Source organism: Phasianus colchicus, chromosome 12 (genome assembly GCF_987193195.1).
Source record: "Phasianus colchicus chromosome 12, bPhaCol1.hap1.1, whole genome shotgun sequence".
Lineage (NCBI taxonomy): Eukaryota > Metazoa > Chordata > Aves > Galliformes > Phasianidae > Phasianus > Phasianus colchicus.
In genome coordinates this window covers 7446365-7463076 of record NC_143447.1, presented here as the reverse complement: position 1 = coordinate 7463076, position 16712 = coordinate 7446365, and the positions used below count along the sequence as shown (strand labels likewise).

Here is a 16712-nt window from a genome sequence, read left to right as displayed (position 1 = left end):
CTTTTTATTTTGAATATCTCCAAAAACTGCACTTTGCTAAATGATGCCAGTGATGTTTCCTTTCGTGTCATTATGCACAAACGAAATCCACAGAAGTCAAACAAACAAATGAGCAGGCAGTACGAGAAGCATTATTTGTATAAACTCAGAGCTATCTGTACAACAGGCCTATGTGAAATCCAACTCAGTATTTATCATTTTCTTATTTGGTTTACATAAGTGGTTTGCACTGGCCCTTTTCTACCTGGACTATGCTTACTAAGAGGCATAATAAATAACAATATTCACCAGTACACTCCTCAAGGTGACTGCAAGTGCCTGTATGTCATGTCTTTACACACAGCTTCAAATTACTCCTAAATAAAAATAAGTTTGTGTTCAAGTCTGAACATTCAGGAAGAGCACATAGTACTCAGTTTGCAGCCTCAGTTTGAAGCTATTCCTTATTATCCTGGTTAAACAGTCACTTATCTCTAGGATAGTAAGCAGGAGCGTTAGTCTACCAGAAAATTGGATGTTCTTAATGGGCTTTTGGGGGAGAATAGCTTTGCATCATCAGCATTAAGTTAAATCACATTAAGTACCTACTTACAACATAGGGATTACCACTTATGACATCTTTGGTGAAAGCCTTTAAAACAAATTGTGTTTGTTAGAAGAAGCTGTGAGATAACAATTCCCAGAAGTCTGATTTATAAACCTTTTTGCTCTTCAAGAAGATGCAAAGGAACACTACACCTCTTCTTTTATTCAACAGTGCAATGAAATCTCTCAGGCTGTAAATTTTTTTCAGTGAAGGGGCTTGAAAAATCTTGGTTTATTTACTTGAGGATATTCCTCTAGAGAGAAGAAACTTTTAGCAAGATTCCCTGGCCTCAGAGTTCCGTTCTGATTTCTGTTTCAGACCTTTCTGCTGGTCGTCCACTGACTTTACTTACAGGAAACTGGAAAAGGCCACTATACTTTTTATTATGCATAAGGCTGATTGGGGAGAACTGGGCTTAAGCTGTCGAAGTACCCTGCTGTGCTTGGATACCTGACAAATTTACACCCTGAAGTACACTGTGGTGCTAAGACTAAAATTGGATGTGTTCTTGCAAGAGCTGATTAGAGCTGATTACAGTCCCAAGCAAATAAACCACTTCAGGGTGTAGCAAAACACTGCCAACATTTAACATTTTTATGTATGATTGACAAGTTATTCCATATAGAAACAGAAACCTGCATGAAAAATGATCTCTTCTATTTACTTTTAAATAGAAGCAGACCAGTAACTCTGAGCATGTAAATTAAAAACATGACCCTCACCTTATGCCAAACATGAAGTTCCAAAAATGTGGACTAAGGCAAAAACAAAACCTAACTACACAGAGATTTCCTTAAATGAGCAAAGTACATTATAAGTCTTGTCAATAAAAAGCCTTTCTTAAAAAATGTATACATGGTTCTGAGATTTTTTTTCCACATTTCCTTTAAAATTCAGGTTTCTTTTCCCCTTTCTGACCAAATTCCCTTTTTCTCTGCTGGAGCTCCATGTAATGATACCAGAATCTGGGCAAACCCCATTAGTCTCCCTGCTGTTTACAAGACAGGATTTATGCTCAGTGTAGTGAACACAATGACACATGATCACTAAATGGCGAAAACCACCATCAAGACTTAAACCTGAGAAATTTTTCACCCAGGCACTGCAAATTCTACTGGCATGTAAAGATATGAAAAACAGTATTAATTACTGTGAACGTATGTCACCCAATGCCCAGCTTTCTGTAAGGGGTATACACCAATAACTGGCCATTTGTTAAAGGTTAATTTCATGCAACCTCTGGCAGTTATCTGGTATAAGATATGTCACCAATTCAATCCATTAAGTAATAACTAAATTCTCTTGGGACCTAGCTGAAGTCAAATGTTGTTATTCCAGGTTCACTGCTCTTAGTCTCCCCGAAGACCATTTAGGCAAACAGCTGGAAGAGCTGACTACAAAGGTTCCCAGTCACAGGGAGCCACTCCAGGAAAGCAGGTAGAGGCTTCTAACCAGGAAATAAGTTATCAAGGATTTGTCCTAATGCTCCCTCAAGGAGAGAAATGAAATGAGACAGAGAGCAAGAGCATGAACACATTTGTGTTTCAGCTAGAAGAACCCAAACATTAAAAGCAGCTGTCCCAGCTGGTGGGACGAAGAGCTGTGCTCATCAGTTGCTGGGCACGTCCTGTACTTGCTCCTGGTTGTAATCTAAATAGCAGGGACTTCCTTCTCTCTATGCTGAAGTACTTTACTAAGACAAAACATGTGAAAAGTGAATACGAACAATAACTAGAGGCAACAAACCTGGTCTTCCAGTGTTGTTCCCACATTATACCAATGGAAATCCTCTTCCTAACAGAAAAGTACTGAAGGGAGCAATGCCACAAGCTTCATCAGCAGTCTGAAGGCACATCTATCAGCAAGAATGGCAGCGCCTGCCAGACAGCACTCAAGGGAGTAACAAGAGAGTAACTGACAGAGCCATTGCTCCAACTGATACCAAACAGCAGAGCACATGGAGTCATTTTACATACATACATAGGTGACTCCACAAACAACTGCATAATTAATACCATAAATGAAAGTGCACATACAGCCAACATGTAAACACTGACTCTGCACTTCCATTTCGTAAGAATCATACAGAGAGAATAAGAGGATTTCTTTTTTTTTTCCCTTCTGGAGTTGGAGGGACTGAACATTTAGTAATACATCCTTCTTTCAAAAAAATTAATGAAACGAGAGTATGAAATATCAATTACTTCACATTAAAACTATCCAGAGAGGGTGGAAGTGTAGAGTCTTGCATTTGGGAAGGAATAACCACATGCGTCACTGCAGGTTAGGACATGACTTGTTGGAGAGGAGCTCTGCAGGGAAAGACCTGGGGGTCCTGACGGACGACAGGTTGGCCGTGAGGCAGCAGTGTGCACTTGGGGCCAAGAAGGTCAATGGGATCCTGGGGTGTATTAGAATGGGGGAGATCTTCCCCCCTACTCTGCCCCGGTGAGGCCACATTTGGAATACTGTGTTCTGAGTTCTCCAATTCAAAAAAGACAGAGATCTCCTAGAAGGAGTCCAGTGGAGGGACACAAAGATGATAAAGGGCCTGGAGCATCTCCTGTATGAGGAAAGGCTGGGTCTGTTTGATCTGAAGAAAGAAGTTGAAGGGGATCTGATTAATGTTTTGAAGAAAGGCGGGATGCAAATGGATGAGGTCAGGCTCTTCTCGATGGTGCATAGTGACAGGACAAGGAGTAATGGCCTAAAACTTGAATGTAGAAAGTTCCATACAAGAACATGGAAGACCTTCATGGTAAGGGTTACAGATCACTGGAACAGGCTGCCCAGGGAGGTGGTGGAGTCTCTTTCTCTGGAGATATTCAAGATCCTATTGGATGACTATCTGTGCGACCTATTGTAGAGTACTTGTTTTAGCAGGGGGTTGGACTTGATCTCTTAAGGTCCCTTCCAACCCCTGCAATTATGTGCTAAATATACATGGCCTCAGCGTTCAGGTGACTGTACAGGTTAAGTGCTCCGTTTGGATAGAAAAGGACTGGTGGAAAAGTAGGGTCCACTGGATATTTGTTACACCCATTTGTCTGAGGCCAGGGAAGTTTTCAAAACATCAAACTGAAAGCTAGTTCCTTTGAGCTGACAGAATTCTACAGTAGTAGAAGTAGAAACAGTAGCTGCAACCTGCTGCAGGGAATCTGCTTTAGCAGGGGGTTGGACTTGGTGATCCCCAGAGGTCCCTTCCAGCCCCTATGGTTCTGTGATTCTCAGATAAAAGCAGAGCCTAGAAGAAAGACAGGTGAGAGAGAAGAAAAGTATTTTCTTGGCAACTAAGCGGACTCAGTAGTGTCTGATTTGGATATTTTCAAAGTAGAATTACTTACACGAAATTTGGATTATCTCTCTTCAAAGTAAAACAACTTGTATTCACTTTGAATAGCACAGTCATTTAGACTAGAAAGACACTCAGAAGTTGTGATATTTCTCCTCTGGCTGTAGAAATCTCAATCAGTGTAAAATCCCGATTCTGCTATAATGCAGCAACATTTGTGCTTCATGCTAAGCTGACAAATTCTCTCAAATACACCACAAAACACATCAGACTCGCAGAATCACAGAACGGCTTGAGCTGGAAGGGAAGATCATCCAGTCCCAACCCCCAGCTGCGGGCTGGCTGTCACCCAACAGCTCATCCTGTCCCATCCACCCTGGCCTTGGGCACCGCCAGGGATGGGGCATCCACTCTGGGCAGCCTGTGCCAGGGCCTCACCAACCTCGAGTAAATAACTAACATCAAATCTAAATCTCCCCTCTTTTAGTTTAAAAAACTCTTCTAGAAGTCTGGCTGGTTTAACGAGGGATCCTGCCACTGCCACTGACCTACTGTCTCAGATAGTCATGGTTACACTCCTACAAATATAAACTCCCCCATCTGTGAAGAAGCCTTCTCACCAGCTTTACAGTGAGACTGAATCAATTAATGCCTTCTAAAAGCGTTGATGGAAAGAGATGAATATTAACATTTGCAGTTGCATGATGCTAGCTAAAAATGTCTTCACTAACAAAGAGATTTTAAAATTGCTCTCCAAGGGCTGGACCACCAAGGCTAGGTTATCATCAACACATTTAGTGTTAGTTTCGTATCACAATTTCAGAGGAAAAGTGAAAAAGCAGAGCTTGATTCTCACCTCTTAGGACAACACAACCCACAGACATCACAAAAGACAGAAGAAGCCATTAAGTAGCTGTGGTAAAGAAAGCGTGGTAAAGATAAAAAGAGGAAGACCAACAAAGCATCAGCACTGATGGAAAGCGGGTGAAAGCTTAGCCAGATGTCCTGGAAAAAAAAACGGTGCGTGTCTCCAAGGGTCTGTGCAGGCCAGTCTGGTACAACTGGTTACTGCTGCAACCATATGTCTGAAGTGAAGAAATTGGAGAAAATAAAATAAACCTCCTGATTTGGAAAGGCAGGTGGTAATTTCTTGGTAGTTTCTTAACTGCCCAAAAATAAACTCAAACCATTTCTGTTACAACTGAAAAAACGCACGTGGAAATGTAAAATGTGCATGTTATGGTGTGCTGGTAAGGTCTGAACACAACCAGAGGACAATGCTTTTATTGTGCCTGGATGCAAAGAGCATTTCAAATAGACTTCAGAAAACTTCTGAGTAACTAAATGAAACGGTTCTTAAAAAAATAATTCTATGCATCCAACTGTCAGTTACATAAGTGCCTCCTCATATCACTTTGACAGTGTAAAGACGTATTAAAGCCAGTTTAAAACTAATTTCTATTTTAAGGACTTTTAACACTGGCAGAATGGTAAATGAGAATGAGGTGCAATGTCATGGGAAGTGTTTCAATGATTGGGCTGAAAACTAGATCACAATTTTCTTCTAGGTCATCTTATAATTAGGAAATAAAACACAAGTGTCAATAAACAAGCGTAAGAAACCTAAGTGTGAAAATGGGTGATCTGGCCTATGTCACAGAGAAGAAAAAAATAGAATTTTTTATACATAAGGGGATGAGAATTATTGGAGGCATACCATGATTTCTAGCTAAAAACTATGTAAAGAATACCAGTCAGGCTGTGGGGAGGGGCAAGTAGCTCTGTGCAGAAGGATTTCCATTGTCAGCGTATGGAAGAGAAACATTTGGGAGCCAGAGGCATAATGCACCTCCACGGATGTAGAGGCAGGGTAGGCTATGAAGTATAATAGCAGGAGCAAATACTGACTTCTAGATCCAAGCAACTGAAGACCATGAAGTGTGAAAAAAATTGGAAGGCTACAGAAGATGAGTGCAATAGTAACTACATAATAGATCAGTGAGAGCTGCATTGAAATAGCGTCTAAAGAACATACAGTTCTCTATATCCTAATAAACAACATCTGACATTCCTGTCCAGGGCTAGAAATTGTGTCTGAAGCCCTGAGAAATGGTTACCACATAAATAATTTTGGCTTTATTGCAGGAGAAAAGCACACGAAGAAGCTCCACTCTCTGGGATACTAAACTTAAAGCAAAGGAGCACTTTTTCAAAAAGGGAAGTAACTCAGAAACTCCCTGCTTGAAGCTAGGAAATTAAAATCCATAGAATCAGCATGGAGGCTTAAGAATGTAAAGGAGTCAAAGATTTGCATTCCCAAGACTAAAAATGGGAAGCAGAAGCAGGAAAATGAGGTGGCTAAGCAGAAAAATACCAGAGGCAATGCAGGTCAAAGAACAGGAAGAAAGTGCTAACTCTAAAAGGCTGCAACACAAAATGAAAATTAAAAACTTAGGAAATATTCTGAAGAAGAAAATACCAAGAAGTTAACACAAAAGAAAAAGCCAAGAGAAGTTTAATAATAATAATAATAAAAATACAGAGCCACCAGATTCCCCGAGCAGCCTGGCTATAAAACGTACAAAAAAGAATACCAGCAGTACTTCCTAGAAATGGCTGCTGATTTGGGATGTCTTAACGTGGCGGTATCAATGTGGCTGATATGTCCAGCCAGAATGCGATGCATGTTGTGGGGCAAGGGAAGATGAGCAGAACTGGAGCTTGAATACGGATGACAGATATAATGCTTGTTCTTGGAGATGCATCTTTACCAAAACTCTAACACCAGCAGTACACCAAAGATCATTTAAAGGCCATGCTTCACAGTGCTTCAGTCCCACGTATACTGCAAATAGCTGAAATTCAGCTCCTGAAAGAAACCCCAAATGCAAATGTCTCTCAACTCTTCCAAGTTAGAAAGCTGATGCATCAGGAGTTACATAAAAGCCACTACCAGGGTGATATTGATGAAGATGGTGATGTATTATGTGGTGTTTTTCCCACTGAAACTTGACAGAGCAATGCCACAGCCCAGACCTGCAAGGCCATTCTAAGTGGAGAGATTATATTTCAGACAAAATGTAGACCTGAAGCTCTGACCTGCTCTACTCACCTCAGGACAAATTTAAGACCTCCTGACCTACTTACTCACAAGAGGATATATGACAATGCAATAACACCTGCATTTACCTGAAATAGTTCTGTTTTGGAAATAAATTAGTTTTACTTTAGAGTGCAGCCTTTGTGCAAATGTGTTTAAATTTCCATAGAGAAAGGCACTTTCTGATAACTAGAGCCAAAATGGAGGGGTTTTGTGTAATCACTGTTAGGTGACCAAAGCACAGTATGTGGACAGCATCTCCCTATTTCCACCCGATGCTGCAGTCTGTTCTCCCATGCACCTCCTCCTATGCCTCTGCAGCTTTTCAAATGGATGTGTATAGCTTTTAAATTGGGACATATTGAACATCCACGTGGATATTTGCAAAGCATATCCTTTCTGTAAGCACACCACCTGCTGTTAGCCTCTGCAGAGCTGTCCCACTGGCTTCACTTTAGGTTCTGAATACAATTCAAGGTCTCGATTAACCATGAATCCCTCCCAGATTAAGGTCTATATACTTGAGTGGTCAGCTCTGTCCCTGTGTTTTAACCTCCAGATGAGGTCAACTGAGATTGAACTGACCTTAAACATTTTCATGTGGGTCACAGAATTTGGTTCTCTGTTCTGAAATATTTTCCCACTTCCTCCCAACAAAGCTGGAATGTATTACGTTTCAAGTCATAAGGTAGAAATCTAATTCACTAGGCTATCTGAGAAATGGACTGACTTCAAGTAAACAAGAATGAAGCCCTTTTTTCTTTTGTCATTTGGAGACTATTTCACCAATGCTATTGCAGCAACTCTTTGATGTGGCTTCACATATCATACTTTTAATAATGAAATACTCCTATATTTAAAGCTTAAGTACACTGTATAACTTGAAATTGATGTGTCACATTCACATCACAAAGGCAGATTGCTATTACAAGTAACAGAAAATATCCGTCAGTAGAAATATGACTTTAGACCAATTCTGAAACACTGAACCTGTGTTTTGGGGGAAAAAAATAAAAAAGCAGGTATAAGCAGTCCAAACAGGAATTCATCTATTCACCTGAATAATCATCAAAGTCAAGAACGATTGGGTCCTTCGATGGCAATCATTTGCTAAACTTCATCTTTCTCCTTTCACGTAGCCATTTATGCTCCTGTTTGTGTCCCAGTAGGGGTGCAGCACACGTGTGAGGACGCCTCAGCAGCATCCAAAACAACCCCTCATGAATTGGCAACTTTTGGAGCATTTTTTAAAAACCTTTACACATTTATATTTATATTGCTTTCTTAAAATGCTGTCTCTGTATAAATGCATTTTTAAGGGTGTTTCTTTCAGCTGAACTAAAGCTGATGTTTTGGTGACTTGTTTCTACTCTAAAAAAAAAAATCAACATAAAAAGCGTGTTTTAAAAATTCAGAGAATGAAACAATTTGCAAAAAATAAACAGCAACATGATACCACTCAGGCAGTCTTAGAAAAAATAGCTTCAGAACTGTAAAAGAAAAGGGGTTTTATGTAGGATCTGACTCAGAATTTATGATATGGAGCAATGAACTCTTTTGTCATTTACCTCCGTAAACTCGCAAGATTTCTTGGAAGATAGTTAGTCAAATGAGGAGCAGAGATGAATCAGTGGATATAATTTACTTAGACTTTAAAAAGGCTTTTGATGATAAAGTCCTTAGCAAGAGGCTATTAAGGAAAGTTAGTAACCATATGGTGAAAGATAAAGTTCTGCCATGGATTAAAAAGCGGTTAAGAGATAAGATAAAGACTGGAAATAAATGGATAATTCTCCCTGGAAAGAGGTTAATAGCAAGGTGCCCCTTCATTACAGTGACTAGTAATCAATATCATGGTTCACCTGCTTTAGCAGCTCATTAATAGTAAGGTAACATACCTCGTGGATAAGAATACTCCGACTAAGCCAAGTACCAAGGAAAGTACAATTAGAACTGAAATTAAAAGCTGTTGGTACAAGTCAGGGATAGATGAAATTTGCCAGAGGTAACAAGTGTGGGGCAAAGCCTGCAGGGAGGGATGGTTCAGATTACTTTTAGATGGTGATATACCCAATGAGTTGTAATGCCCATGGACAGTTTATCGAAGGCAACTGTTAATGTGCATTGCAAAGAAGGGAAGAGAAACAGATGTGGCACTTGGATGAACAAAGCAGTTTATGGTAATGAATATCTTCAAACTGGCAGAGCCCATTGAGGTCTGCAGGGAACAACTCTGCACTAACAAGGAGATAGGGGAGCTGAGCAGAGATGATCAAGAATTTCTGACCGCTGTGATTTTTTATATCAGAAAATGTGGATAAGTCAAGACAAACTGAATATGGAAATGGTTTCATGAAGTTCTGTGGGAAAAAATGTATGAAGGACAGAATGGAATGGAGAATTAACAAGTTTTTTTTTTGTCAGAATGAAAGTTTGTACTCAAGACACACTGTCCCAACTCAATAGTCCAATCACCTACACATAGCCATAGATTTTTGATCAAATCCTTGCGGTATCTGACATCATGAGCATTCTTGGAGCAGCAACCTGAATACTGCTTTTCCTGCACAACTGTCCTGCCCGCTGGGCTAAGTCAATGTATCTCAGTACTAACACATACAACAAGTGGATTATCCAACAGGAAAGAATGAGAGACTCTTTCCAAGGATGGCTAGAGCTAGACACCATTGACAATTGAGATCTATCTATTATGAGAAAGTAGGGATCTGAATTCAAGTTTCTGCTCTATTTGCTTCAGAGCAGAGATATGCATTTGGCTCTTTTTCAACTCAGGCAAGTGTTCTGATTGTCACTGACCTCCTGGCTTTTGTGTGCAAATAAATACATACAACATTTGTATTGGACATTTGAAATCATAAACTTTTTGGCAGAGATTAGAAAAACACATCTCTTTTGGTATGTAATCTGACATTATCTGCTGGACAAAGAGGGAAATTTCCCCTCGCCAGCAATACTGTCTTGTATATCTTGATGCATGCAACTGGTTCAGATTTGCTTTGAAAATTCCAACCCTCTCAAAAAATTGAGCACAGAGAGGCCACTGCTACAACAATTAATTACTGCATCACTGAGTAGGTATCTAGTCATTGCTTATTTCAGCAAGATATTTATATATATAGATAGATAGATAGATAGATAGGTAGATATAAGCTCTTCAGTTAACACAGTTATAGTAGAGGCACTGGAGTGAGCAAAGACAGGAGATTAAACACATGTAAAACTTCAATTGTGTCTTGATCCCTTATGAATAACCTGGGCAAATCTGGTTTGTACAGACAAGAGGTTTGGGGATGGAGACCTGTGTTCAGCCTGTTAACTGGAGAAGTGCATAGTGTGCAACTGCAGTGCAGACTGATGGTTTGTACTACCAACCCCAGTGTATGCACACACTAGAAGAGAGTCTAAACTGCAGATTCAAACAAGAGTATTCAAAATGTGGCACATACCCTAAAATACCACGTATACAGAGGGACATGTATGGTACCAGCACAGGTGCTGAAATGCTCCACAAAGTGAAAGCAATGATGTTCCATCTGACTATTGCTCATGCAACCATCTCTATGATTTTCTGTGCTGCATCTCTTGTAACCACTAGTCACTGAGCTCACCAAAAAGGTTAGCTAATTCCTTCAAGCATCATAACTGAAACTGACTTGAAAAATAAGGCATTAAAATAATGAGCTTATTCGTGGACAAGAGAGAAAAGCATGTATTTACCACTTACCTGAGTTTGTTTGTTTGGTTTTTTTTGCCAGAGCTTGCCTCTAGTTCAATAAATTTCAAAGACTCTGTATATTTTTCTAAATAAGAGTTGTCTTACTTCCTATTTTAATGTCAGTTTGGAATTTTATCTGAGAAACACAGGAAGTTTTGGTGAAAAAAATGTTTGTAATATCACTCTGAAACACTCATTTCTGGTCAATGCCAAGAAATGGGAATCAGAATAAAGAAACTCAGCAACAAAACATGTCAAAACATAATGCTTACTGTATGAGAATTTGAAATGTATCTGTTCTTGTCTACTCAGAAACAGTTGACAACACTTAATCCAACCTGCTGTCTACAGTTAATTTCAGCACTGGATAGATAGACAGCCTGGCTAGTTTACCTGACCTGTGTTCAGAAATTGACCTGTTTTTACCCAATGATGCAAGAGTAGAGGCACATCCTTTTACACAGGTCAAAAAAGATGTTCATCAATCAATTCACAACCTACTATTACTAGAGAAACAGTTCTGTACATCTTCACTGCCACAGTGCTGTATACTTCAACCCCTTAAACCACCTCTTACAAAAACTTCCCAAAGACCACAATTTTTCCACTTTCCCTTGTGCTAAAATTCTTCATCTCCATCCCACACCTAAAGCAACAGGCAAACAAGAAACAAAATGTCCAGCTAGATTAGTGTCCTCAACGTGACGTGAACTGAGAATGCCTGCTGACCAGGTTAGATGCAGCAGTGACAGGGCTCAGAACACAACAGAAACGCAGGGATCTCACTTTCTTCTACCAGCTGCTGCCTTATCAAGTCAGTACGACTTACTAAAACCACCATGAAAATACTTTGTGAAGCAGATTTGATTTTACCACAACACAGGAAGGATAACCACATGCTGTAGAAAACACCTTTTGTCCATCAAATGGAAAAGTTAAGGGAAGAAAGCACCACAAAGGACTCAATCCATTGGACTGCTTCCATGTCAACCATCAGACACTTGGAGAACATTCCAGTCCCAGGAGAGAGAGGATGGAGTTTCATAAGAACATGAAAGAGGAAGGCATCAGGATCTCGGTCTCCCTCCAATGCTATAAAGTTCTTGAAGTTATCAAGTCTGAAATGTGCCTTTTATACACAATGTGCTAATAGCAGGTCTTAGTGGACAACAGGCTAAGGCTCATCACACACACCTGGTACTTCCGGAGCACCCCATTGCAGGAGACATTTTGGCCCCAATTTGACACTAGCAGGAGTACAACATTCTGCCAAGGACAGGGCTAGATCCTCCTTTCAAACCTTCCTAGCCCCGTATTCCCTTATGCATGAAGCATGGCACTGTCACTAAGCTCTCGGGAGGTCTGAGGGAGGCTGGGTGCAATAAAAGCAATTCCTCTGCAAATGTTAACGCTGAGACGTAAAGAATTAAAGAGGCATCACAATGAGGAGCGAGAGAATCTCTCATGTAGCAGCCGTAGTATTTGCTAACCACACAGAAAAACCATGGTGAGTTTACCACTGATCTCCACATCTGTTCAGAATGTGGCTTCTCCCATCCTATTCCCCAATTCTTATTATGCACATCTAAAACACTTTATTTTCCCAGAGGCCGTACCAAAGCATCGAAAAGGAGAAGTACTTCTGCTGGCTCTTTTTTGCAAAGAACATACTCCTAACACAGAAGTCACACAAGAAGCATCAGGTAAATTCCAGCACTGAGTACCTCTTTAGTGACCAATGGAAATCACGCTGCCTTAGCGCTTGTTGTACATCAGGTGTGACAGATCAGAAGGACTTAACACAGCTTTCTGCTCATTTCAGAAAGCCCAGAGGGATATTACACGAGTTCCATTAATTCCACTGAACAATCAAACACATGGAAACTACAACTACACGGACAGTATTTATTTTATCTGTGTTCTTCAAACAAGCTTTCCTAGTATTTCTAAGAATATCGTAATATTTTAAAGATTAAGGAAAGGCAAACGTATTTTTTCCACTACATGTTAGAAATCTTAGCAAATCTAATTTAAGGATTCCTGGGACTTTGATATGTTCTGTCCTAACAAAACTGTCTTAATTATTTTCCAATTTCAGAATTCTAGAAGTGGAATTGAATTGACAAAACATGTATTAAAGTCACTTAGATTAACAGTTCACAGGGGCCCTTTCCTTCAAGAATTAACACTCGAACAGTTAAGATTTTACATTCAGAGACGGAAGTAATGAAGAGTTCAAGAATTCTGGGTCCTGGATGCGTGTTTAAAATTCACAGCTAAAAAGCAGGAGAAGCTGCTAGGAATGCTTACTGACGCCTGGTTTTAAAAGGCTTGAGGTTTTTCTTTTGCCTTTTTCTTGGTGAAGTTCTTTATTCTACAGTTATTTATTGTTTATGGAAGTTGTTGGGCATTTAAGACGTGAAGCGACCACTCCCCCACACGAAAGAATCGAGTTACAATCCATTATTTCATTTTTGATTGTTTTTCTTTGTAATAGGTGGGAAAGGGGATCCTGGATAAAAGCTCTGCCCAAGACACAACTCCAAACTGAAGACTCCAATTATCTATAAATCACTTATATTTCCTGCAGAGAAAAAGGAGGGAGGAAAAAGAAAAGCATAGACAGAGGATAAACTAAGTGAAACATTCAGTGCTTGTCCTAAACCCCATTTCTCTCACAAGCAGTCAGGAGTTACCTGATACCTCAAAACCCAGTCCAGAAGAAACGGGTTGCTGCTGGTTTTGGTTTAATATTGAAAACAAGTAACTTTCTTTTACTTGTCACAGTAGGATAAAACGTGTAGCACCTTACAAATTTCTGAGACAGCACAATAAACTTCAATTACAGGCTGCTATCCAGCTTAAATCCTCAAAAAGTGCACTGTTAATGACTGCTCTATTTTTAAAGGATTTTTTGGACCAATTAACAAGTTTTAAAATGGAGAAGTGCAAGCACACGTCCTGTGCAAACTGATGGTGATGCTGTTAGCAAATACCAACCACGGAGCACTTCTGAAACCAGCAATAAGGAAAAATCATGTCAAGCACTTTGCAAAGTATCACTGCTCCAAAGTGTAACAGCACACAACATCAAATAATTACATTCCCTGTTTAACTAAACGATTTTCAAACAAATTATATGCAAGAAAACGTGCGGCTTCAAATCTGCACACTGCAGTTCTCATTAAAATGCAATGAAATCTAAAATAGTTGAGTTTCCTCTGAAACATTCTTCTAGAACATGAAATAGCTGTAACAAATTAGAGAACAAATTAGTTTTGGCACCCGCTTAAGAAAGAGAAAAGATGAAAAGCTTTTCAAGTGATGATATGGAAGAAAAAACATTGCACCACATCGGCCAAACTGATTTTCCTATCAGTTCTAAAGCTCCCAAAGTTGTATTTCCAGTAGATAAAAATGTTATCACCTTTTCCCAGCACCGATGTGCTTTATTTTCCTATTAAGTTACTCAGTAATTAAAACAAAGTCTGACACGTTGTAATCTGTTTGTACAATACATCTGAAACTTCTCCAGCAGAAATGAAAGCATTCTTTAGTTGAAGATACTGAAGGTGCAAAGATTCAAGGCATAAAGACAAATTTAAAAAAATCAAATTGCATTTACAAATAAATGACTGTTCTTAAAGCTCATTTTAACCTACAAAAAACAACTCAGTCCCATAGTAACAGCAGATTCTTTTACCTACCAACCCATCAGGATCAATGTTGTTTCTCTTTATGAAAATTAGTCTTAAAGGTTAGTGGGAAAAAAATATGTCTTTTTGTAATATTGTTCGAGGGTGTGTTCAGATATTGTGGAAGTTAGCAAAGAGACCCGTGCAGTGCCGTAACAACCTGGCAGCATTAGCAGTCTTTGGGGAGCTGCAGAAGGGTCCCTTGGGCACACAGGATAATTCAAGAACAAAAATATTTTTATTTTCTGATTGAGAAATACAAGTATGTATAACAACTTCCTCTGAATTACATCAAAAGCAACTGCAGCATAAGGGAACTACTGATTCTGCACTGCAAATAAACTCAACTCCAACAGCTCTGTGCGAAATCTCCACGTAGGGAGAAGTGGCAGAGCCATTCCCAGCAGATCTCATTTGTTTTTCTATTACCCTGTGGTTTTTCAGATGATTAGAGCGCTAAAAATCTGTTTTCCTTATTACAGACTCAAGGCAACCTCTTAATAGTTGGGTTTTCTTTTCTTTTTTCTTTTTTTCCCTTAAGCCTGTGCTCAAGTCAGTTAGGGCAGATTACAACTGATTTCAAGCGAGACTTTCTCTGCCAGAAGAAAGGAACACAACTTACCTTCGTGTGTTTGATTTCAAGGTTGAGAGTGGGAGAAGGCAGCAGATGCAGAGATGCCATCAGAGCGGCAGGATCTGCCTTCACCTCCCCCGGCATCTCAATTTTACTGGAAGTCATGGTCTCGGGGGGGATTCGGAGCAGCCGAGCCCCCCGCTCCGACCCGATGTGCTGCGCTTTGGGCTGTTCCCCCCCTCCCCCCCGCCTCCAAAGCCCAGCGCTGAAGATGTTGCTCTCCTCCTCTGTATATAGGCAGGTGTCACGCCGGGGCTCTTCTTATTGGACATGGGGGCAGAGGCAGGGGGGCAGGTCCGTCCTACCTAGGCCGACAGCGGCACAGCCCCGCTCACAGCGCGGCGCAGCCTCCGCCGGGTCCCACCGCACCGCACCGCGCGGCCCGGAGCAGGCGGGCGCGGCACGGGGAGCCCGGCGGGAGGGCACGGAGCCCGCGGCATTCCCGCCCGTCCCTCCGCGGGGAGGCGCGGAGCCCGGCGAGGCCCCCGGGCATCCCGCGGGGAGCGCCGGCCGCGGGGGGGACAGCGCCGGGCGGAGCGGGGCCTCCTCGGGGAGCCCTGACGGAGCGCGAGCTCCTCGGACACGGCGGCCCGAAGCGGAGCCCCGCATCGCCTCCCGCTCGGCCGCGGAGCCGCCCCTCACGGGACGCGGGGAAGGCGCAGCGGCCGGAGCGCCGGCCAGGCGAAGCGCGCGGTGCAGCGCTCCCGCCCCCGCCCCGCTCCCCGCAGGGCGCTCTCCCGGCCGCGCGGCACCTGACAGCCGCGCCGCTCCCGCCACCGTGCGCGCGGCGAGAGCCCGTCCCGGGCCGCCCCGCTCGCGCGTCCGCACCGACGCCGAAGCGTCCCGCGGCGGCAGCTCCGGGGGACGCGGCGCCCGCCCGTTTCCCGCCGCCCCCTGCCGGCCGCCCGCCGCGCCGTGCCCGGCCGCCTGCTGCCCCCTGCCGGCCGCGCGCCGCCCGCCGCCCTCCGCTACGGCAGGGGGCTCCCGCCGCCCGCGCCTCGCGTCGCAGCCATGCCGCCGGCCGTGCCGTGCCGTGCCGTGCCGTGCCGTGCCGTGCCGTGCCGTGCCGTGCCGTGCCGTGCCGCCGCTTCCCGCCGCGATATGGCCGCTGCGGTGCCCGCTCGGCCCTGGGTGCGCACCCTGTCCCGCTGGCTCGGACCCCATGGGTGTGCAACCGTGCGGCGTGTGACCGGAAGGAGGCACGGCGAGGCACGGCGCTCACGCCGGCAGCACGTGCCGTTCCCCGACGGGGCCGCGGCCGTCGCGAGGCTGTGAGCGCCGCGATGCGCTCCGCCGGCGTTCCTCGGCAGGAAACGCGTGAAGCCCGTTGTGTTATTTCAGGCGGAACCAGCAAAGATCTCCTCACTGCTGCACCCACTCCCAATGCTTTGAAGCCCATCAGTTGCCGTGTTTTGAAACCATCGTCACGTTGAGGACATAAACAGAGGAGGGCCACCAAATTGTACAGCTGTGCCAAAGCTGGCAAAAACAAAGCAGCAAGAAAGATGCCACGAGGCGATTTGTTGACCTACTCAAGAACAAACTGCGGGATCAGTCCGTCTTTCTGTTTTGTTAGGATACCCATTTGTTGATGCCACAGGTCCCGCTCCTTGTGCTGGCTGCAACAGCTCAGCCTTAGCACACCAAGACGTGCCTTACACACGCACAC

General features: G+C 42.8%; 1 protein-coding gene across 3 annotated transcripts in view; it reads right to left on the bottom strand.

The window, feature by feature from the left end:
• The window catches only part of ALDH1A2 (aldehyde dehydrogenase 1 family member A2), an 80926-nt gene that overhangs the window by 38964 nt on the left and 25250 nt on the right, over window positions 1–16712 (bottom strand). The window contains exon 1 of one of the 3 annotated variants that reach the window (XM_031616494.2): window positions 15032–15471. The exons of the other annotated variants lie outside the window; for them this stretch is intronic. Within the exon in view, the coding sequence (XP_031472354.1) occupies window positions 15032–15148 (117 nt within the window). The 5' untranslated portion in view covers window positions 15149–15471. Of the gene's footprint in view, window positions 1–15031; window positions 15472–16712 lie in introns of those variants that run through there. 3 annotated transcript variants of the gene reach the window in all.